This window comes from Canis aureus, chromosome 19 (genome assembly GCF_053574225.1).
Source record: "Canis aureus isolate CA01 chromosome 19, VMU_Caureus_v.1.0, whole genome shotgun sequence".
Classification (NCBI taxonomy): domain Eukaryota; kingdom Metazoa; phylum Chordata; class Mammalia; order Carnivora; family Canidae; genus Canis; species Canis aureus.
Window position 1 is genome coordinate 40769143 of NC_135629.1, and position 23707 is coordinate 40792849.

General features: G+C 55.9%; 1 protein-coding gene across 3 annotated transcripts in view; it reads right to left on the reverse strand.

Moving 5' to 3' along the window:
* The window catches only part of BSN (bassoon presynaptic cytomatrix protein), a 98473-nt gene that overhangs the window by 13614 nt on the left and 61152 nt on the right, over positions 1–23707 (reverse strand). For all 3 annotated transcript variants that reach the window (XR_013357915.1, XR_013357916.1, XM_077858840.1), the window contains exons 3-5: positions 15026–15904; positions 7147–7593; positions 93–6734 (exon numbers count right to left, since the gene is read on the reverse strand). Coding sequence is in view for 1 of the 3 variants with exons in the window: in XM_077858840.1 (XP_077714966.1) it covers positions 93–6734; positions 7147–7593; positions 15026–15904 (7968 nt within the window). In the remaining 2 variants the exon portion in view is untranslated. The remainder of the gene's footprint in view (positions 1–92; positions 6735–7146; positions 7594–15025; positions 15905–23707) is intronic.

Consider the following 23707-nt stretch of genomic DNA (forward strand, 5'->3'; position numbering starts at 1 on the left):
CACCCCCCACCCCAGGAGAAACCCCTCCCTCGGGGGCCCCCAGGCTAGAAAGAGACCCCTGCCCCACCCTGGACCAGCCCCTGTGCCCATACCTGGCTACCCAGTCCCCCCTGGTGCTGGTAGAGGGAGAACCTCTCTTTGGCAGACTCCTCGGCGGTGGGGCTCAGGGGCTTAGGGTCGGACAAGGACCGCTGCAGGGTCTTCATGGGGCGAGGCAGCGTCTGCTGGCGGAGAGCGCTGTCAGCTGTGAAGTGCTTCTGGGGACTCACGTGAGCCTTGTTCAGCCTCTCACTGGAAGCAAAGGAGGTGTCCAGGAGCCGGTGTGGGGACAGGGGTGAGACCGGTGAGTAGAGGACCTGGGGGGACTTGGGAGGCTGGCGGCTCACGAGCTGTGACAGGGATTCCGGGGGCAGCTGGGCCTGGTATCCAATCTCCAGGGGATCCGGCTTCTTTTTTTCAAATCTGCCCAGGGGTCCTGGGGTGACAATCTGGATGCCAGGCAGGTAAGGGCTGATGGCGGTTGGCCCCATGAGCTGTGGCCCCGCCACACCCTGGGCTTGCCCCTCGGGTTCCGTCTGGCAGGCCAGACTCTCCCCGCGCCCAGTCTTCTCTGGCGCCGAGATGTACCTGACAATCTCCACCTTCGGGTCGGTCACGGCTGTGATATGGATGGCCGGAGAGACCCTGGGCAGTTGGTCAGGCTCTGTCTGCACGGAGCAGTCACTGATGGTCTGGATGCCCACGCTGCTCATGGCCCTCACGGCGGCAGCAGCAGCCGCAGGGGATGACGAGGCAGCAGCATCGTGCTTGCTGTCGGAGCCAGAGTCCGAATGGCGGGAAAGACGGGACCGGCGGCGGCGCACCGGCTGCTCCCACTCAGCACTGTCCTCGTCATCAGTCTGCACACTGCAGTCCGCACTCCGCCGCACCCGGCGCCGCCTGGTCAGGAGGTAGCGGCCCTCCCCCTCCTCGTCGTCCGTCTGCACACTGCTGTCTGCAATCCTCCTGACCGAGCAGGGCTCAGGCCCTGACTCTGGCTCACAGGCATCCCGCAGGCGAGGCATAGAGTGCCGCTTCTTGATGCTGCTGCGGCTGGCCTCCCACGGCTCCTCTGTCTGCAGGGACATGTCCGAGGCAGAGCTGGGGAGGCCCCGATGCAGCCCAGGCTCCCGAGGCTGCCCCGGCCCCTCTGGCCCTGCCACAGCAATGAAGGCTGTGTGGCTCAGAGGTGGCCAGTACTGACCATTCTGAGCCAGCTCTGTGGCAGCTGGGGGAGGCCCCCGGCCAGGTGCCTCACAGGCCACGGGGAAGGGGGCCTTCTGCCGCTGTTTCTGCTCCTCTAGCTGCTGTTGCAGCTGCTGCTGCAGCTGCTGGATCTGCTCCAGCTGCAGACGCTGCTGTGCTAGCTGCTCCCGCTGCAGGGCGAACTGGGCCTGCCGCTCCTCCTGTTGCTGCTGCAGCACGTGGTGCTTGATGGTCTGCAGCTCCTGCAGCTCCCGCTGCACCAGCAGCTGCTCCTCCTCCCGGTGTCGCTGTAGCTCCACACGCTCGCGCTCCAGCTCCTCCTGCAGCCGCAGCTGCCGCAGCTTCTCCAACTCCACCCGCTCCCGCTCCAGCTGCAGCAGCTGCTCCTGCTGCTTCCGCTGTCGCTCCTCCTGTGTGGCGTCCTCCTTCTCCAGCCCCGGCCGGCCAAGGGCTCCACTGCCGCCACCGGAAGCAGTATCTATGGGGGGCTTTTGGCCAGCCAGCGGGGCTGGGGCTGCTACGGCCTCCTTGGCGGCAGCAGGGGTGGCTGTGGAGAGAGGTTCTTCCCGAGCCGCCCCTGCGGGTAGCTCTGGCCTTGGTGGGCCCCCAGCCCCTGGGGCCTTGGCAGCAGCAGGTTTCCCCAGGTAGAGAGGACCCTCAGCAGGGGGAACACTGGAAGCAGTGGGGAATCTACTTGGTGCCGGGTATCGGTACAGCCCTGTGGGCCCAAGAGGTATCCGGGGGGCAATCACAGGCATGCGTGTCAGGCTGGTGAGTGGCACGGCTGTGACTCCAGCGGACACATAAGGCCTGTATATGCCACGGCGCACCATGGGCCGCAGTACAGAGGCGGGCTGGGTGGTTATGGGCAGTGTTGCAGCAATTGGAGTGTTGATAGTTGAGTAGATCATGCCATCGGCTGCACGCACAGTGGCCGTGGATGGCAGAAGCTGTCTGACTGCTGTTCCCTGGCCTCCCGTAGGCCTGTACTGGGCCAGGTTCCCAGAACTTGGGTGGCCCTCTGGGAAGGTGGGGTTCCCTAGGAGGCCAGGTCTGAGGGGAGCCACACCCTGTGGGGCGCTGAGCCCAGACCCAGGCTGAGGCTGATACTGCATGAGGTCAGGGCCACCACCACCACTGCCATGCCGCCCTCCATACTGGTCCATGGAGTTGAGGGCAGCACACATGCGGCTGATCTCACGGGCGGTGGTGGCACTGTACTGGGCCAGGCTGGCCTCCTGGAAGCCAGCTGCATCTCCCCGTGGGCCATACCTGTGGTCTGAGTAGATGTTTGACACTGAACTGTAGCGTCGCATGGGAAGCGGGTGAGTCAAAATGTCTGTGGGATGGCGTAGGTCTGTGTAGGAGCCATACTGCAAGCCCTGCCCAAGGTAGCGTCCATCCACAAAGCCCAGGCTGTAGGAGTGCTTCAGCGAGCTGAGATCCATAGCTGAGTCTCGTCCAGGGCCCTGGAAGAGCTGGCCCATCTTGTGGGCATGGTAGTTGAGGCCAGCCTCAGCCAAATTGGTGTCAGACATGGAGGAGTATAACCTGCCATGGAGGCCTTGTGGGTAGGGCCTCTGTTCCTCATGGGGCCCAGGTCCCACTACCCCCTGTGCCCGGTAGGTAGGGGGCTCAGGAGGCTCAGGGTCACGGGGACTGTAGAAGGGGCCGCCACTCTGGCCAGGTGGGGCAATGTCTGCTACACTCTTCTCAGGTGCATTGGGGGTGGGGTGGAAGGTACCTGTGCAGCTACTGCCAAAGGGGAACTTGTAGACCATGTCACAGCATGCCATTTGGCTCTCAGGCCTCATCCCAGTGAGGTCCAGGGCACCTGAGGGCTCCTCTGGGAGCAGTGTGGTCACAGTGCCTGCTGTGCCCTCTCCCATCTGCACCACCACTGTGTGTGGCTTCCTGGCACCTGGCATAGCATGTGACCGCAGCTCTGTGGGGGCAGCCCGGTGGGGTTCAGCACCAGGTTCTGGCGCTGGACCTGATTTGAGGCCAACACTCTGGGCAGTGCCCATCTGAGTGATTAAAACGTCCCTTCTGGCCAGAGGTGCTACCTGGTTAGGTAGGTTATACCTGGCAAACTTGGCCTCCCTAGGTCTTCCACGGGGCCCACCTCGGTACGGGGCTGTCTGGACAGCCTGTTCTACCTGCTTGACCTGGGCCAGGCACACGGGGCTACCTGCACCCTGGCCAAAGTCAAGCCGGCTCTGGAAGGGGTCTCCATAGACCACAGGCTGCTTTTGCTGAGCCATGAGCACAGATGAGGCCATGGTGATGCTCACGGTGGTGGAAGTGCTGAGGAAGGCATGGGTCTGCTCCTGGGCGTTGAGATTGATGACCAAAGGCTGCACAGCAGTCGACTGCCGTCCTGGGATTGGATCCAAGGCAAGGCCATACTTCCTTGCTTCCACAGCAAGAGAAGTCAGGTCCATTCCTTGGTCAGTAAGGATGATGGGTGTGGGCTTGACAGCTGTGCGAAGGTCTACCACGGCACTGCCTGGAGGCCTGGGGCCTGGTTCCACCCTAGATGTTCCCGGGACTGAGGAGATCCGGCACAGGGAGATGTTCTCAGCAGGGAGGGTGCCCCAGCCATATACTGCCAAGGGCCCATCCGCACTGGCACTGGGTGCCCGTGGGAAGCCAGGTGGCCCAGGTGGCTCTGGGGGCAGCTGGGACACACTCGGAGGTGTTGTCTGGCTATAGCTGTGGGTGGTGGGCTGGATGTCCGTGGGTGAACACACTGGGGAGGTGGAGGCGCTGGCATGTACCATCCTGGTCTGGCTGGAGGCATCTGATGCCAGAGTGATGACCATGAAAGGGGCCTCCTGAGAGGACTGTTGCCATACCAGGCGAGGGGTGCCGGGTCGGTGTGGCGTTTGCGTGCCCTGAGCCACCATGGGTGCTGGACTCGGGGCACCAGGGCTCCGAGGCACTTCCGAGGCAGAGGTCGGGCTTGGCGTCTGTGTAGAGAACTCAGCTGTGGCTCTTGGGCCCAGTTTTCCAGGGGAGAATGTGGGACTCTCTGAGGGAGAAGATGGAGAGAGGGGTGGGCTGGAGCCTGCGAAGTAGGAATAGCCCCGGGAAGCCATGTGGGGGCCGCTCTCACCATCACTAACACTCAGGGGCTTGTCTCTGGCAGCACGTCCACTGACAGGGGGGCCACTGAGGGCCTGGGGTAGCTCTTCAGTCTGGGAGCCATAGTTAGCAGTGGCGGGGCTCTGTCCATAGCTGTAGCCTACAGAGGATGGTGAAGGGCTGCACTCAGAGCCTGCCGGGGAGGTCGGGGTCATATAACCTCGTGACAGGCTGGCCAGACAAGGAGCCACAGCTGTGGTGGCTGGGGCGCCAGGGCCCTGGGAGAAGGATATGCCTACCTCCTTGGAGGCAGAGCTGGGGGAGACAGGAGAGCTGTGAAGCTTGAGGGGGTCCTGAGGCTCCTTTGCAAAATGCTGAGTAACGCGAACATCGGGAATGACTCGGCCACCACTGCTGTCTGAGGAGGAGGAGGTGGAAAAGGAAACAGGGGCAGCAAGCTGGGTGGGACTGGTACCAGGGGTGAGTGGGCCACCATTTTGCTTCATTGGGTCCATGTACACAGTGTCAGCATTCAGAAACTGCTTCTCCTTCTTCTTATCCTCTGCAAAGGCCAGGTCCCGGGAGGAGGCCTGCCGCATGCGAGCAATGCTCTGTGACGTCTGAAGGATTTCCTCATATACCGCTGCTCCCAGGCTGGCCGGTGTGCCCTCAGAGACAGGCTGCGCAGGCCGGCCATAGTCCTGGTCAGGGGTATCCTGGTACTCAATGGTGCCCTGGCTCCGCGGGCCAGTGGGCTGAGAGGGGCCACCTGCCCCCTGACCCTGTTGCCGCTGGAGCAGCTCGGCCTTGCGCATCATCTCCTCGTAGGCCTCTTCTGCGCTCTTGAGGGGCCGGCCAGAGCTGGGAGTGGCAGAGCTGCCTGAAGGTGTCTCCGTTGGCGAGTAGAGGGACATGAAGGTGGGCAGGTTGTACTCACTGCCCGACTTGTAGAGTCGGGTGGGGCCACCGTCCAGGGCTTCAGCCTCTGAGTCGAGGGAAGGGGAGGGCGAGTACTCGGAGCAGGATGAGCGGTGGAGCTCCTCCATCTCAGCCGCCTGCCTCAGCTCCTCAGTTGGGGAGGCATCCTCAATGGGTGACAGGTTGCTCGGGGGGGTCTTGGAGCGCTCACGCCGCCTCTGGGCCCGCAGTTCCTCCTTGTCTCGCCGAGTCTTGCGGGCAGTGCTGCGGATGCGCTGCTGCTCCACCTCCCGCATCTTCTCCTGCTCCCGCAGTAGCTCCTCCTCTTCCCGCAGCTCCTCCTCCTCTGAGGAGTCCTCAATGGTGGGCAGCAGGGGCCCATGCGAGCGGTGCCGGGCCTTGCGCTGCTGCTTTGCTTCTTCCAGCCGCTGCCGGCGGCTGGGGCTGCTGTCGCTGTCCTCCTCCAGGGAGGACAGGGAGGTGGGAGAGGTCCCGGACGTGTAGCTGGGCGTGGAGGCCGGCAGCGTGGAGGAATGCTCCCCACGGGAGCGGTCCTCGGGTGAGCCCGTCAGGCTCTCCATCTCCAGCTCAGGCTCCCGCTCCAGGCTGGTGTCAGGGCCTTGGCCCATGTCCAGCTCGTGGCCATAGCTGCCCGTGCTATTGAGCTCAATGGTCTTGAAGCGGCGGAGCCCCCCCTGCAGGGCCCCAGTGCCATCACTGGCCTCAGCTGGGCCCCCTTCAGAGAGCAGCTCCTCATAGCCAGTGGTGGCATTGTGTGGCAGACGTCTCTTAGGTGGAGCTGCTGGGTCTTGGCTGGGCTCAGGCCGGGGCCTGGGGCCGCCCTTCTGGGTACCATGTTTGGCCAGGCTGGGCCCAGAGGTGGTGGCATCATCCTCTTCCAGGTTGTCTTCCTCAGCGCTCATCTCCAGAATCTGCCGTCGCATGAACTCCTCATCAGTCAGTTCTGCTGCCCGGGCTGGGGGCTGGGGTGGGAGAGGAGACAGGCCACCCTCACTGCTGTCCTCCACGTAGTCATGTCTAAGCTGACTGCCAAAGTCGTCTGAGGACTCGGCTGTGTCTTGCTGCTCCCTCTGGTGCCCCCACTCCACAGAGTCTTCCTCTTCCTCCAGGATATCCTCCAGCTCTTCATCAGAGTCATAGGCCTCAGGCATGATGGACAAGGAGTGGGGCCTCCGCTTCAGCTCCTCACCACTGCTCCTGGGTGGCTTGCTCTGCTCACCCCTAGGGGCTGGGCCCTGGGCCTCCAGTGAAGGCCGCATGCTACTCCCCACCTTGTGGAGCTCAGAGGGGCTGGGTGGGCGAGGCCCTGTCACCCCTGCGCTGTCCAGCTGCTCCACCTCCTGCTGTACGACGCCCGTGATCTCGCTCTGGGAGCTAGAGATGCCATCTGAGGAATAGCCTGTGTCACTGAGGCTCTGTGGGCTCCGAGACAGGTCCTGAGAGTAAGACTTTCCCGCCAGCTCCTGTAGTAGGGTGAGAAGCAGACACTTGACTCCCTGTGGCAGATAGCTCACTGGGGAAGCTCAGCCCTCTGTCAATCCCAGGGCCCTGAAGAAGGGGCCCTCTACTTCCGGGGATCATGGCCCACCATTTCCATTTCTCTGGCCTTAGAAACCTCAAGAAGCCCTAGCTTCTCAAGAAAAAACTTTATTAGATCTAATGGTAGCAAAACCCACCAAAGCATTCAACTATGTGCCAGACACAGGACCAGCCTAGAACTCACAGGTTCCAGGCCCACAGGGCCTCATTCAGGCATCCTTTATCTCCTCTGCAGCCCCAAGGGGCCTGCCCCAGGCCTACATCCCAGAGAACCAAGGCCTGCCCTACACCACCCCACCTGAGAACTAGGGTCCCCGGGAAGTGAGTGGGACTGACCTCTGACTCCCCACCCTTAGGAGCTTCTGGAACACTTTTGACAACAGGGGTGGCAGGTTCAGTCCTCCGAGCCCCTGTCTTTCCTTTGGGAGTCCCAGGGGGTAGGGTAGTCTCTGGAGGTGGCTTCGGCCCAGGCTCGGGTTTAGCTGGGATTCCGGTCTTCTTTTCCTGGGCACTGCTCACGGCCCTGCTGGGTTCCGCAGCCTTGAGGGGTTTGGCCTGGGGGCTGGCCTTGGCAGGCAGGGGACTGGCCTTGGCAGGCAGGGGGCCTGATGGCTGGCCCAGCCCCTGTGGCCCTTTCTGCTTCAGAGGGGTGGTTCCAGCCACACGGAGAGGGGCCCCAGTGGGGGGCTGTTGAGAGGTGGGCAGCGGCAGAGGGGTCGGCTCTCCCAGGCTGCCCTCTAGCAGCCGCTTAGTTTGGCAGTTCAGACAGAGCCACTCGGTTTTCTGTAAGGAAATGGAAGAGCGAGGAGATGATGAAAATCACAAAAACACTGAGTACTCAAAGAATATTTCCATGACTACTTCTGTAATCAGAAGCGGGAGAAAGTCTTCCCAAGTATGACACCAAAGGCACAAGGAGAAAAAAACTGGTAGATTTGTTGCCCCCAAACAACAGACCTCCCCAACCTTCAGAATTCAAATGATAAACCACAAAGAAGGGTCCCTTCCTTACCCTATGGAGAGCTTTTCCACCTAGCCAGAAAAGGAGACCTGTGGGGGAGGGGAGGCTACAGGTAGTAAATGAGTCTGGAGAAGAGGGGGACCTGGGGTGGAGTCCAGCAGTCTAGAGCCCCTACAAACCAAGAGTAGCCTCAGACAGGAAGCATGTCCAAGGGACACTGACCTTCCTGGATTCCTAGCTCTCAGGCCTCAGATATATCCTTCTTCACATCTTTCCCAAGTAAGGACTGTGCTGGGAGGCTACAGACTCCTGGGGCCAGGGGAGGCTGTTCTGGGAAAATCCCTGCTGGAAGGATGGGGCCAAACAGTTCCCTTTGCCCACACCCTCCAGCCTAGGTCTCCTTGTCCATGGCCAGCAAAGACCCTCAAGTGGAAGCCTCCTCCTGCCCCCGGGTTCTGGGCTATTCCTCTGATGGGGGTCGTGTGTGTCCACACTTAGGCCAGGGTTCCTGCTTCCTCCAAACTGGGTGGGGGTCAAACCCTCAGCCATTAGTCCACCACTCTTTGGGTCATCCCCTATGTCAGGCTCAATGCTGGGGGCTGGAGACACAGCTATGACAAAGACAGACATAAGGGCGGCTGGCATGTAGCGTTCCTGGAGCCCACAGCCCCAAACTGGTCATCCAGTGTGACATGGATATCAGTGGTAAAGTTCCTAGACACCAGAAACCAAGTCTGATTCCCCCAGCTCTAGCTGTCTGCACGGGGATAAAGTCTGAGCATCCCAGGCCCTGAGGGGGTGATTCCTGCAGCAGGTCAGAGACTAATAGGGGCAGGTCTCCCAGGAACTTCTCCAGAGTCAGGGCTCCTCCTTGGCAAGACTGGATGTCCTACCTTGGCCCACAGGGCATGAGGTAGGAAAGAGGGTAACCACAGACCCATGTCTGCTCTTACCCCAGAGGAAGGGGGCAGAGACATGCTCTGACTTTCCTGCTGCTGCTCCTCCTCCCAGGCTCCCACCAGCAGCTTGGCTATTAGGCTGGGCCATTAGGAGAACTACAAGACTCAGAACCATAGAATCACAGAGCCAGGAGACAGGGCAGGGAGGTGGCCCTTGGCCCTTGCCGCCTCAAAGTGGGCTGACGGCCTTGACACCCTTCCATGGCACACTGCCCTGAGCCTATGTCAGACCCTAGCCCGCCTGGCAGACCCTTGGAAGCATGGTACCCCCAGGGTGCCTGCCCTCAGCTTGGCATCCTCAGGCCACCATGGCATCAATGATTCTGCCCTGGTTTCCTGCCTACAGGCCACATATTACATCCCTGCCCTGGGCTCCAGTAGAGGCCATGCCAGCAGGTGGCAGGCTCCTGGTGTATGTTGAGGAATAGGCCTGCTCCATGGGCTTGTTACTCAGGGCCTTGAGATTGCTCCCTGATATTGGAGTTCTGACTCTGCCCCAAGGCCCAATTTCATGCATAGGTCCTGAGCAGAGCGGCCCAACTATGGAGGGTGACCCTTCAGAAGTTGTACATGTACTCATCTACTGTTCCCTGCGGGGCCTGGCCCTAGCACCATTATTAACCCCCATGGACCTTATCTGATCCTCTACATCTCCCTGACACAAACTGCTAGGAAGCAATGGGTGCTGGCTACTTGCTGAGTCTTGGGCTCACTTGTCTTGGTCATCCCTAGAGGTGTCTGGGGAGAATGCTAGACAGGCTGATCCCAGGCCCTGAGAAAGACAGGGCATGGAAGAGCACAGAGCTTGAGCCTGAAATCCTGCCCACATGCCCCCAATGTCAGCTGGGGTCATTGTGGAAATCCCTCCATATCAAAGAGGAGTGTGAGATGACAAAGAGACCCTGGCAAGGTAAGAAGGGTGTATGCAGAGGCCAAGAAATTCTAGAAATGAGAAAAGCCCCAGGATCAGCAAGATCACCACCCACAGGGTCTGGGTATTAGGGTCTGGGCCTAGATTGGGGGCTGGTCTATGGCAACATTGTCCTGACTCTACTTTGGGTCCCTGAATGCAGCCACTCCAGGTTAGACTTTTCAAGTTTAGGTCATCTGCCCTGGCTCACCCTGGTGGCTTCACAAACCTCTGAGCCCTACCTCTGGCCTGCAGACCCCACCCAAGAAGCAACAGTCCCCATTGAAGCAAGGGCACCTTGGAAGGATAGTCTGAATGGAGGTGACAGACCTCATGCCAGAGGCTCAGAGCCAGCCCACGCAGCAGCCTGCTCACCTAAGCCCAGAGGCCCAGCCCTCAGCAGAGCATGTCACTTATGGTCACACACTCCCCAGGCTTTTGTTCCTTCCCACGCTATTCATGGAGGCAGCCAGGCTGCAGAAGGGGCTGCCCAGTTGGTCCTCTTGCTCCTGGCTCTGTTATAGCAGTCAACCAGGAAGGGAGGGAAGGCAGGCGGTGGGGAGGCATGTGAGGTAATGGCTAAAAATAAATAGCTGACCTGGCTGCTGGAGGCCCTTCCCCAGCTCTCGGGAGGCTGGGGGGGAGAAGAGTACAGAGCACTGAAGCCTGTAGGTGAGGGAGCCTGAGGAGAGCTGGCCCCAGACCTAAGTCTTCTGGGGAATGGGGATGGGGTAGGATGCAAGCCACAGGAAGGCTCTATGCCTGGGGGATGGAATACAGGTCTCAATTTCTTTATTCTCTCAGCAATCATCTCTGCCCCCCACAGCATGCCTGCCTCCCCCACCCCTGCTCATTCATTCCATTATTCCACTCATTCATTCATTCACTCTCCCCATTTGTGTTCATTCCCTCATTCATTCATTCACTTGCACACTGTCTCTTATACTCTTCCATCCCAGCCCCAGCCAGCCCCAGCCTTCAGGGAGCTGCTGCCTGCTTCCCCTCTGTCTGTCCCCTTTGCCAAGTGGGCAGATGATCTGGAGCCTGGGAATGGACCGCAAGAGGCTTGATGGCCATTTCTGCCTTGTCTCCCTCTGGGGGCAGGAAGGTAGGAATACCCCACAGCAATCACCATCTAATGGTGGGAGGTGGGGTCAGAGTGAAGAAGAGGAAACGAGTTGTCAGAGAGTTGGTGGAGTATTCCACAGGCAGAAGAGCCCTGCTGCCTTCCAGGACCACTGGCTGCTGTGCCTCAAGGCCATGGTTGCCTGGTGAGGCTGAAATGGACATTAGGCATCCTCCTTGCACTGCCTCCCATCATCTGAACAACCTGCAGAACACAATCTATGTATGTGGAGCTGGCCTGTGTTGGTTTGATTACAGTGACATGGGCCTAATCAACACCCCATGGCTGGCTGCTGGGCCCAACATATCCCCATCCCCAGCCTTACTGCCAGCCAAGGGGCAGTAGATGAGAAATCCAGAGAAAAGATGCTTAGACATAAAGAGCTCTAGGCTCAGGACACCAGACTACAGGCATGACCATCATTGGTGCTACTATTCTCCGGATGCTACAACCCTGTCCCTCCCTGTCCCTGGACATGCTTAAGCTTCTCCTTTCTGGGCCTCTTCTCTGATAAGAAGAATCCTCCCTGATATCCCGAACATGTGCCTTTCTGGGGCTGTGCTCTCCTCATGCTCTAGTACCAAATGTGTCCATTCCTTATGGGGCATCCCTCATCCTGCGCTGGCCACTGGGTTGATTCACACCCAGGTAGTTGGGGGCTAGTGGGGACTCTTTCTCCCCTATGGAAACTCTATTAGGACATTCCGGTTCCAATCTCCTAGCTGTGTGTTGGACCTTGCATAAGTATCTGAAGTATGGCATCTCTGCTAGTTCTCCCAGAAACCTAAGAGGGAGTGCTATCATCTCCATTCCACATGGAGGAGACAGGACTCCGAGATCACCACCCCCAGAGGCAGATGCCAGCCTCTCATCTGGTACCCCCACTGTAGCCCCTGCCTCAAATAAGCCCAGCCCCACATATCACAGATGCCAGGCCCTTTGCCCAGGGAGGCCCAACTTCTCAAGGGTATGGCTGGTATTTTGGCAATTATAATAAGATCAGAAACTGGTGCTGTTACTATAACATTTCCAATTCCACTAATTTCTTCACAAACTCTATTTTTAACCGAAAGCCAATTAAAAATTAAGCCAGAGGGTACTATTATCCTTCAAAAAGATAAATAGGTAAAAAAAAATTGGAATCAACAACTCTTAATTATGAAATGACTCACTAAATAGCACTATGGTTATTTTTTTCAGAGGAAATTTCAGAGAGATAAGAGATCTAGTTTTCCTGCTTCCTTCATTGTATGCTCTGGACTCCCTGTCTAGAAAGAAGGTAAAAGTTTTATAGCTCTGAGGTGGGATATTTCCAACCCAACAGCCCAGACAGTTGGCTCTGGTCTCGGATGGAGCCACAGCAGGTCTAACAGGCCTATGGGGAGCTCGCAGTGGGGCTTCCCTGGTTCATCCCTCGCTCAAGCTCCCAGCCTTCAAGCAGACAGGGGTCCCTCTGCCTCACACTAGGCATACACAGGCAGGCTGGCCTCAGTTAGCTAGGTGTGGGGGAGACAGCCAGGGCAGACCAACCCCTACCTGCTGGCCCTGCCACCTCACTCCCAAGCATGATGTGTCTAGGACACCTGCTGAGAAATCAGGAGGCTCTAACCAAAAACACACAAAGTAGGTCACAGGGAAGCACACAATTGCTCTGGATGTCAAGTGGCCATTTGCTGAGGTGAGATCAAAGAAGGCCCACGGACTGCTTACAGTGAAGAAAAGCAACAACGCTAGTGGGAACCATAAGAAGAAGGCATCATGGCTGCCCACCCACACCTTCCCCAGGAACCCCCTGGAAATAGCAGCATTAACCAGCAGAGCCTTGGGACTCCCAGGTAGGTCAGTAGGTCAAGCATCTGATCTGATTTCAGCTCAGGTCTTGATCTCAGGGTTGTGAGTTCAAGCCCTGCATTGGGTTCTGCTGGGCATGGAGCCTACAAGAAAAGAAAAGAAAGAGAAGAGAAGAGAAGAGAAGAGAAGAGAAGAGAAGAGAAGAGAAGAGAAGAGAAGAGAAGAGAAGAGAAGAGAAGAGAAGAGAAGAGAAGAGAAGAGAAGAGAAGAGAAGAGAAGAAAGAGAAAGAAGAGAAGAGAAGAGAAGAGAAGAGAAGAGAAGAGAAGAGAAGAGAAAAGTGAAATGAAACAAAAAAGATAAATAAGCAGAGCCATGAGGAGAAAGGAGTCAGAGAAGCTGGGCTACGCTCTGACTGCTGTTAGAAGCAAGCAGCAAAGAAGCAGAGGCCGCGGGGTGGGGAGAAGCTAGGACCAGGACACCAGTGACTCTGCCATTAGGCCCATGGAACCTATCAGATTCGGCAGTGGCAAGGGTGGTTCTGGCCAAGGGGGTGGCAATGGGGCAGGACATAGAGACACCAAGATATGCAGGACAATTTTCATCAACATCTCAGAGCTGTAAAACCTTTAGCTTCTTTCTAGACAGGGAGTCCAGAGCATACAATGAAGGAAGCAGGAAAACTAGATCCTTTTTCCCTCTGAAATTTTCTCTGAAAAAAATAAGCTGGGGCAGGAGGTGATGTTGGCTATCAAGAAGTAGAAGTCCCAGAGTCCAGGAAGGTGACAACCAAGCAACTCATGAGAGGCTTGGATCAGAATCCAAATGCCCAACCAGAGTCGGCATGTGACTGGCACGTGTTTGAGCAGAATCAGCAGTTCCCCTGGCCTGGCCCAGGGGCTGCTGAAAGGAGCTGTCAGGAGCATTTACACTCCTGGTCAGACATAGTTTTCCCCTTCCCTCTGTGTGTGTCCTGCTGAATGAAATGTGGGCCAGGAGGTATCTCAGGGATAAGAGTCCCCTAGTCTGGGCTAGCTTAGCAGTCCAACAGGGCTCACAGTCCCTTAGCATCAGGGTGTCCCACTCAATGGCAGTGAGTGTGTGGCTGGCAGTCTCTGGACTGGAGCTTCTCTGGCTCTGTGGTGGCCCCTTGGTATCCCCTCCCCACCCTAGTCAGCCAGGCCAGCTGTCCTCCAGTGAGCCACTGGATCTAGGGCTTGAGAAGTGGCAGTATGGGGCATGGAGGGCCACATGGGCATCATGGGACACTATCACTTTTCTTCATTAGAGCTGCCTCTTTATGCATGTTGGAAAATATGGCCTATGATAGCCAAAGCAGTCTTCCTTAACACAATGGGCTGCTCCAATGGAAGCCTGACCCAAGACAAGTCAGAACAAGCTGTCAGAAGCTCCCCTGCCCCACTACAGATCATTCATGGCTCAGCCTAGGAGACCCAAGGGCTCAAGTGGCTGCCCATGTACAGGAGGAAGGGCTTTGGCTTGACTATCTCCTGATGTGACACAGCTGGGGATGCATGCATCCATCTGTCAAGATGATCCAATCACTCATCTTGACCCTAACAGCATTCTATAGAATGGGACACACCAGTTATGCCCAAGGCAGCCAAGGTAGGGTTCACATGGATGGCCCTGGGCAAGGCAGAATGAGTAAGGGGAGGAGCACAAGCAGCCTCCAGGCCCAGGCTCATCCAGCTCTGCCCAGGACCTCTGCAACTTCTGAGCCTGCCAAGCTCGGCTCTAAGCTTTGAGAGAACACTAGGCCTCGTATTCTTTTCCATCCAGCTCTCCATAGTGCCCAGAACCCTTCCCGGGACAAAGGACTGCAGGGAAACAGGCCCCAACCCTAACAACTCCCTCAAATTTCCCAATGGGTAAGAAGAACATCTCTGAGCATCCCCACAAGCAGCCCCAGGGAGAACCAGGCCCAGCCAAAGGAAAATATGTGGCTCAAAGACTATGGCTTTGACAAGTGGGCATCAACATCCATGACCTCAAAAGAGGGGATGGAGGGAGGTTACCCCCTGGCTGGGCTGGAGGTAACCCTTCAAACCACTGTATGGGTCACAGACCGAGGGCAGGAGGAGACCCCATGTTCTTCCTACCTGAGCAGGGGAGATTAGCATCTTTCATCAGGCCAGGCTAGTGGCTGGGAATGGGGAAGCCAGTTCAGGGCCTCCCAAACTTGGCTACTTCTGAGCCAGGCCTCAGGGCACCGGGTAGCTGGTAAGAGGCGGCAGGCAACATTAGAAGCAAGCTGTGCCAGTTAGTTTTCTGAATGGAACAACAAGCCTCGGGCAGGGACAGAAGGAGCATAGCCCCTCTTAGCTGCATAGAGGCAGCCCTGCGACTGCTGAAGACCCAACTCTCTGCAGCTCTCTCTGGCTCCCATGCCTCCAGGTCTTGGGCTTTCACCAAGGCCCAAGGGAACACGCTTGATGCAGCTTCTTACCTCTACCAGGTGGGGCGTCGGGTTGAAGCCACACAGGTTGCACACCTGGAGCTTGCAGGTGGTACAGGTGTTATAGTTGGCTGGGCCCTTGCCGCCCACGTTGAGCTCAGCTTGGCACAGCGGGCAGGTGGCCTTTTCCTTCGGCATGGTCTTTGGCTTGGCAGTAGCCCTGGTTGCTGCCTGGTGTTCTGTTCTGCCATGCTTTGGACTAGTTGTCCCCCCAGTTCTTGCCAGGGCTCCAGGCCCTGGTCCGGGACCTGTTCGAGCTCCAGGCTCAGTTTTGGCTCCAGGTAGTGGCCCAGGCCCTGAGCCTGGGGGTCTCGGACCAGCCTCCTTGCTGGCATCACTGAAGACGATCTTGGGTGGTCCTTTGCTGGGGGCGGCCTGGCCCTGGGGCTCAGCCTCGGGTTGTACAGACATGAGGGTACTTGCCTGGGTCAGCAGTGACGCACCAAGGCCAAAGAGCTTCCCAGTAAGGCCCTCCTGGGTCTGCTCAGCAGCACCAGGCCCAGGGGGCACTGTGGTGGCACTTTTGGCCAGGCCCTCTCCTGCAGGTGGCCTGGGCTCCACTGTGGAAGGCTTGATGGGGAGAGAGGGTTGAGGAGACGCCCTCCCCACCTCCGAAGGGGCAGCTGCTTGGGCAGGCCCTGGCACTGAGGTGGCCCTGGCTGTCTCGGCCTGGCGGGGGCCAGGCTGTGGTCCCCCTGGGCCCTGTGATCTCTCTTGCTCCGGCTTCCCCAGGGGCTGTTTGGCTGGGGACTGGGCAGGAGACAGGGCTGGGGAGTGCAGCTGCTGCTGGCTCTTGGAGCGAGGCGCAGTGGTCATGTCCATCCCCAGAGCCCTCTGCATCTGGCAGTTCAGACAGAGCCATTCCTTCACCTGAGGAGGAAGTATCATGGTTATCAGGGTAGTCAGGACTGGTGGTACCCATAGCTCAGGTCACTTCAGGCCCCACAGCAGCCAGGGCCAGCTCCAAGCATAGATAGGAGCGGCAAGGCCTGCTTAGGTGTTTCTGGGCTGCCAAGGGACAGAGCTGAAGGGACGATGGCACTGCCCTGACCTCTGGGAGCTGTCAGGTGCCTGGAGCAGAACAGGGGCAGTCACACACTCCCTACCCCCCAATCATCAATCCACTGCCTGCCAGACCCTCCTGCTCAAGTGTCCTCCTTACTGCCTACCTACCGGCTATACCTCTGATCTGTGTACATTGTTCTACCCCACGAACCCCCCCGCACCCATGGTCCTCAAGGCCTCCAAGTGGTCACTCTCCTTCCCCTGCTGCCCCCTTTGGGCCACTTCCACACAGCAGCCAGCTTGATCTTTTAAAACATAAACCAGGAGGAAAAAAAACCTTAGTATAGTGCCTGGTGTACAATAGATGTTCATTAAAAACTTTCAGAATGGGGGATCCCTGGGTGGCGCAGCGGTTTGGCGCCTGCCTTTGGCCCAGGGCGCGATCCTGGAGACCCGGGATCGAATCCCACGTCGGGCTCCCGGTGCATGGAGCCTGCTTCTCCCTCTGCCTGTGTCTCTGCCTCTCTCTCTCTCTCTATCATAAATAAATAAAAATTAAAAAAAAAAATTCAAAAAAAAAAAACTTTCAGAATGAATAAATAAATGAAGAGTAACAGGAGGGAGAACAAGGTATAGAAAATAAAAAGAAACCATGAACTCTGTCCTGGAGGAGCTTGGAGCCTAGCTGAGGACACGAGATGGATGTGAACAATCTGGAGAGCAAAGTAATGCCACATAAGTGATGATGTAAGTAGAATGAAAAGGCCTTTTTTTTCCCCTTAAGCAAGACACATTTTTTAAGAAAATGGGATAATCTGTGCCTCTAGAACAAATAAGCATGTGCTGCTATTCCTGTGATGGATGCGTAGTTTCCTCTCTGCATCAATACCTCCCTGAGTAAAGTGAGTGGAAGACTCGGGTTGGGCCAATCACTGGTTTCAGCAAGGGGTGCAGGGCTTGACAAGTGACCTTGCAAACAGGGCTGATCAGAGCCCTTCTGTGTTACTTAGTAAATGAACAACAGGAGAAAGAGGGTCAGAGGGTCTTTTTTCCCTTGGGATTACTCAGGGAGAATGTAGCTATGGAGTGGTCAATAGCCTTCTTTCCCAGCATGCAGAGAGATGCTAAGGATGATGTCAATAGAGTCAGAAGTGGAGCCAAAGTAAGGAGAAAGGAGCAGAGCCAATGATTTTGTTTAATTTCCTGGATTCAGCTATGCCTTAAGTCTACCCTTAGACTTCCAGTTACATGAGCCAATAATATTTTTTTCCTCCAAAAAATCTAGATACAAATCAGAGCAAATCACTAACAGGCTCAAATCCCTTAGAGGAGTCCTATCATGCACGCCATGGGAACTCACCATGGCCCACGAGGCCCTATGGCCCACCCCAGCCCATCCCTCTCTCTGGCCTCCTTCCCTCCCACCCCCCCTTAGCAGTCTCACCCCAAATATAGTGGGCTTCCTGTTCTGCCTCCTAGTCCTCTGAGCTCACTTCTGTAGCCAGGGCCTCTGCCTTCACAATTTTCTCTGCCACTGGGGTGGGTAGCTATACAGGTCTCAGATCTCCCCATCAGGGCCCTCTCTGGCCACACAATCTAACATACCCCTCCCAAGCACCCTGTAGCTAATCACCCAATATTTGTTTTTGTCACGGTGCTCATTCTCTCCCAAAGTATCTACTAACATGTTTCTCTGGGTAGTTTCCCATCTCCCCACTCAGCTGAGAAGCTCCTGAGGTGTTCTCAGGACTGTGCTCAGTATGTGGTACAGAGCAGGGCTCATTCCAGAGAAGCCTGTTGTGGGATTAATCGCAACAACCTATTACTAGGGGGCAAGGTTCCCACAGGCCAAAGTCATATGAGATTGGAGATTCAGTGCCCCAATGAGGAGGCATCTCCTTTTTAACCAGACCTGAGGCCGGAGGCCAACGTTGCTCCATCTAGGCTTGTAGCCAGAGCCTTTGAAAGCACCATGGTGGCCCAGTCACCAGGGAAAGGTACAATCCAGTTCCTGAGGCAGAAGGACCCTTCTATCCATCCTCAGGAGTGCCTTCAGTCCTGCTCTCCACTTTGAGGTGTCCACAGGGCTGAACAGCTGCTGCTTTAGCTGACTTGCCAGCTGTGAAGTCTGGGTGTGGCTTCTTGCCCTGTAGCCCAAGAGCAGTAAGCAAGGAGGGGAGAAGGCTGCACTCTGGCAAGCACTCTCCTGTGCCCAGCACCACACAGGGTGTGTCCATAGGCAACCTTTCATTTTGTCTTCACAGTAGAGAAATCAAGGTCTGATATAATTTAACCACATGCTTTTGTGGTTAACCAGCTAGGAAGTAGTGCTGTGGGTAAAACCAGCACTGCCAGCCTGGCCCAGCTCCTGAGCCGCAGGCTGGAGCCTGGTACTTTCTGCATTCCTGCCTCTTCCAAAGGCCAGCAGCCTCGTGCAGGTCAAGTCATGTGTCTAGAAGTCCCCTCTGCAAAACACTGCCAGAATCCTCAAAGACGGGTTCCAGAAATCCCAAGAACAGAGATGCCAAAGCACTGGGGTAGGTAAGAAGTCATCCCCTCCAGCTGGGAACTGTCAACTCATCTAGATGTTTTTGGAGACCCAAGGAAGCTTTGTCTACATTTGGAGAGAGAAAGCCTCAGAGGAAGCAATTTGTGTCCCTAGGACTCAGACCAAAGACCCCTTTAGAAAGGTCACTCTTGGCTAGGAGGGCTCACTGCCACCAGAGTTGGAGTTCCCAGGGGCAAGCTGTTTCTGTTCCCCCTCAGAGGGACCCTTGGAGCCTCCTAAGGGGAGGCCCAGGCCCTGGCCCAGGGCAGCAGCCAGAGACTCAGTTCCTGCAGCAGGTGCCCATTGCACACCCAAGGCTCCATTGCTATCATGCACCTGCAGGCTACAGCATGCCCTGGGACTTTCTGAGAAGAGGGATCTGGGAGGTAAAGCTCCTTATCCTGGGACTTCAGAGTGACGCTCCTTTAGGTTCTGGAAAGGGTTGAATAAGGGCATGTGCTAACACTCCTGCAACTCACCACCAGAACCTTCCCTTACCCAGCCTCCGTCACCCAGGCTGTCACAGGCACTCACCTAAAATAGAACCTCTCCAAGAAACAGCTAAAACACCCCTCAGTGACTCATAGCCCAGATGGGCACAGCTATTTCTATCCAGCCTCCTCTAGACGGTGAGGAGCCTTGACCACACCCTTTCCCAGCCCCACCCAGGGCTCAGGCCCAGGCAGATAGGCCCACCATGAGAGACCTCCTGGGGAGGACACTGGAAGCAGAGCTCTCTGAACCCAGCAAGACTTTCCTCTGCCTCCCTGATAGATTTCAGGAGCCTGATCTGAGGAGCTCAGCCTCAGCTTCTTCCTTCCTGCTTCAAGGTCATCATCCCTGTGTTAGGGGGATGGAGCCCATCCACTGGACAAGGAGAGAGATGGCCATGAACCCCCAGCCCACTTGCCCATCTAGGCTGGGCATACATGGCCAGGCCTGTGGCAAAACTCTTCAGCCCTGGGACCAGCAGCAGTGAGAGCCTTCCTCACCTATATGTGTCTGTGGCTCCTTGGTGCCCTCCAATCCAGCTGCCCACCAGAATCACAGGGAATAGCCTTCTACTAGTGTGACAGGAAATCTCTCTTAGAGTCCTGCTGTCTAGTACTTCTGTGAGCCTGACCTGGCAGAGCCAAGAGATGAGTAGGTCATCAGCTGCCACAGAACTCATGTCCCAAGATCCAGAGGTAAGTTAAGAGGACTTCCCAAGACTACACTGAACTAAATGGCTCTGCCAAACACTAGCTTTTGTCAGGCTGACCCTTCTTGCCAGCAAGGAAGCCTATGCTGCCATTTCAGAGGCATGGACACCTGCACTCTCCGCCTGGTGAGGGCCCAAGCAGCAATAGGGATGGGAAGGCTTAGTGTGGCATGCAGGCGGGTGCCACAGGGTCCCAGAGGGTGGAGCACGTTAATCTAGAGCTGGATTAATTAATCAGCCAGGCACGGGCCATGGGGAAGCCCTGGGAAACTGCCCCGCATGTGAGGCCAGGATTTGGGGAGTGGAGGCTGAATCTGTTACTTGGGGCTGGAAAGGCTCACTGACCTGGAGCTCCATGAAATGGAAAGAATCCATCCCCTTGCTGATCCCTACAAACACCTTTCCACCTCTCGTGTCCAACTCTTCCCAGCCTTCCCTAGACAGCCTCTCCTCCCTCCTAGGCCTTCCATAGTTCCCTGTAAAACATCCTTTCCTGACCAACTCCCCTGCACTCCCTACACACAGACACACACACGGACATACTCACAGACACACACAAACACACATGGACACATACACACACATCAACACACACAGACACACACAAATGTACACAGACACACGCATGGACATACACATGGATACACACACACAGACACACACTCTCTTCTTGGTTTGCCATCGACCTCTCCAGGAAAAACTGCACTCCCTGGACTTCAGAATGTGGCAACAGCTCACCCTCCCTTTAAAGTCCCTGGGAGGGACACCTGGGTAGCTCAGCGGTTGAGTACCTGCCTTCGGCTCAGAGCGGAGTCCCACATTGGGCTCCCTGCGAGGAGCCTACTTCTCCCTCTGCCTATGTCTCTGCCTCTCTCTCTCTCTCTCCCTCTCTCACTTACTCTGTGTGTGTGTCTCATGAATAAGTAAATAAAATCTTGGGATCCCTGGGTGGCGCAGCGGTTTGGCGCCTGCCTTTGGCCCAGGGCGCGATCCTGGAGACCCGGGATCGAATCCCACGTCGGGCTCCCGGTGCATGGAGCCTGCTTCTCCCTCTGCCTGTGTCTCTGCGCCTCTCTCTCTCTCTCTGTGACTATCATAAATAAATAAAAATTAAAAAAAAAAAATAAACCTGTAAAAAAAAAAAAAAAAAAAAAAGTAAATAAAATCTTAAAAAAAAAAGTCCCTGGGTCCCTGGGTGGCGCAGCGGTTTGGCGCCTGCCTTTGGCCCAGGGCACAATCCTGGAGACCCGGGATCGAATCCCACGTCGGGCTCCCAGGGCATGGAGCCTGCTTCTCCCTCTGCCTATGTCTCTGCCTCTCTCTCTCTCTCTCTCTCTCTGTGTGACTATCATGAATAAATTAAAAAAAAAAATTAAAAAAAAAAAAAAAGTCCCTTGGAGCCCCGGGGCTGAGCCCTTAGTTTCCCCCACCTTTCCCTTTCTAGCTGCTGTTGCCTTCCAGACCCCCATCATGGCCACTAGTTCTCAAAAGCTCTGGGCTCCTGTCTTCCAGGCTTCCACTGAACTGACTTCCATAGTCATTGCAGATGACAACCACTAGGCTGACTCTATCCCTTGGCCTCACCCTCAAACTCATTATCACCCCAAACCATCTCCTCCAAAATCACCCTGTATCTGTCCTCCTCCAGCCTTCTAGGTCACTTCCTGGGCCACCCCACTGTAGCAGTCCTTGGGCCTTGCTGGGACCCCACCCACTGGGCCTCTGCTTTCTGCTCCTACACTGGTCCTCTGCCTTCACATCTTTTCCTGCCCAGTTCAATCTCTGGTCCACCATGCAGTCACTCTACCACATGTCTGTGTTCTCTTGACCTATGTCTGTGCTCTCTTGACCTATGTCTGCTTCAGAACTAGATCCAACTACATACCTTTTTTCTCTGGGCCTCTACCCAAACAGATAAAGGGGCACTAGGCAAATGGGCTCTACTGTAAATTAGCTTATGTCCCAACTTCTCCTGGGCCCCCATAGCTGCTTGGTTAATTAATTCACTCCCTCTCTCCAGGGAGCTTTTGTCCACAATGGCTGGTTCAGTTTCTCCTGCCCTCCTCTCCTTCTGGCTCAAACCACTGCCCTGCTTCCAGGGCTGCCTCCTCCACACTCAGGATCTAGACCTGCTTCTTTTTTTTTTTTATTTATTCATGATAGTCACACAGAGAGAGAGAGAGAGAGGCAGAGACATAGGCAGAGGGAGAAGCAGGCTCCATGCACCGGGAGCCCGACATGGGATTCGATCCCGGGTCTCCAGGATCGTGCCCTGGGCCAAAGGCAGGCGCCAAACCGCTGCGCCACCCAGGGACCCTAGACCTGCTTCTTTAGGGGCCCCAATCCTTCAACCGTACCTCTCTCCTTCTCGATCAGGCTTCTCAAGACTTGTCACATAGATGACCCTCAAAAAATGCTATGCTGAGTGAAAGAAGCCTTGTCCAAAAGAGCACATTCTATGCAATTCCATTTATATGAAACTCTAGGCAAAACTCATCTATGGTGGAAAAAAATCAGAACAGCAGTTGTCTTTGGAGGAGGGGTGGGGGTGGACAGGAATGGGGCCTGAAAGGGCTTCTGGGATGACAAGGATGTCCACCTTGATTGAAGGGTTTGGCTGACAGCTCCACGCTTTTATCAAAGCTCACTGAACGGTACACCTGAGCTCTGTACATTTCATTGTATGTACATTTCATCTAAAAATAAAACCACATGCCTTAAACAAATATTAAACTCTAACTGATGATATGCTTACTGAAGTGTTTAGTGTGAAGTTAACTGATGTCAATATGCATGTGAGTCTCAAAGGCCACCAGCCCCAACCCGTGTGCTACACACCAGGGTCTCAGGTCTGCAGGCAAGCCTACTAAGCTCCACCTGAATGCTCACAGGCACCTCCTACTTGACATGGCCCAAATGGAAACATTCTCCATCTCTATCCCCTATCCCCTGTCTGTTTAGCCTCTAAATCCACCAGGAATCAAGGCTCTCCACTACCATCACTACCGCCCCAACTCCAGTCTGCTTCCAGAAGCCAGCCCCACCCCATGGGCTGATCTCACACAGCAGTCAGAGGAGGCGATGGTGGTAAGAATTTTGTGGTCAAATAAACATAACATAAAATTGTCCATTTAACCATTTTAAATGATGAACAATTCAGTGGCATTAATTACATTCATAATGTACAACTATCACCATTATCAATTTTCAAAGAGGTGGAGTTTTTGTGTGTGTGTTTTTAAAAAAGATTTATTTATTCATTTGAGAGAGAGAGAGCAGGGGGAGGGGCAGAGGGAGAGAGAGAGAGAGAAACAGACTCCTCACTGAATAGGGAGCCCGATATGGGGCTTGATCCCATGACCCTGAGATCTCAACCTGAGCCAAAACCAAGAGCTGGATGCTCAACCAACTGAGTCATCCAGGTGTCCCCCAAAGAGGTGTTTTTAAATGTACATCTGACCGTCCCACTGCCACTTTCCCAAAACCTTGGAATCCCAGCTACAGATGGCAGCAGTATCTGCATGCCCTCTGATCCTACTCATGGCACCCCAGCTCCCCTCCACCCCAAGCCCTGGCTTGCTCTGAGCCCTCATATAGACCATGCACTTACTTCCCCTCAGGCCTCCCTGGGCCCCATCTGTCCCCAGTCCAGCTTCAATTTAATGTCCCCTCCTTGTAGAAGCCCCCAAGAGTCTCATTGCAGCATCACATCAAGCCCCCCAGCCTCCCTCTGGTCCTCCTCAGACCTGACCCTCAGGTATTGACTGTGTGTTCACTTGGGTGATTATCGGCAGGCAGGAGGGCTGCCTCTCCCTCTGGCCTACAGGCGCCAAGGGGCTGAACAACACAGCAGCTTCATTTCTGCCTGATTCTCCAGTGTCAAGGACAGTTGCTGGCTTCATGTAAGGCCTCAACAGCA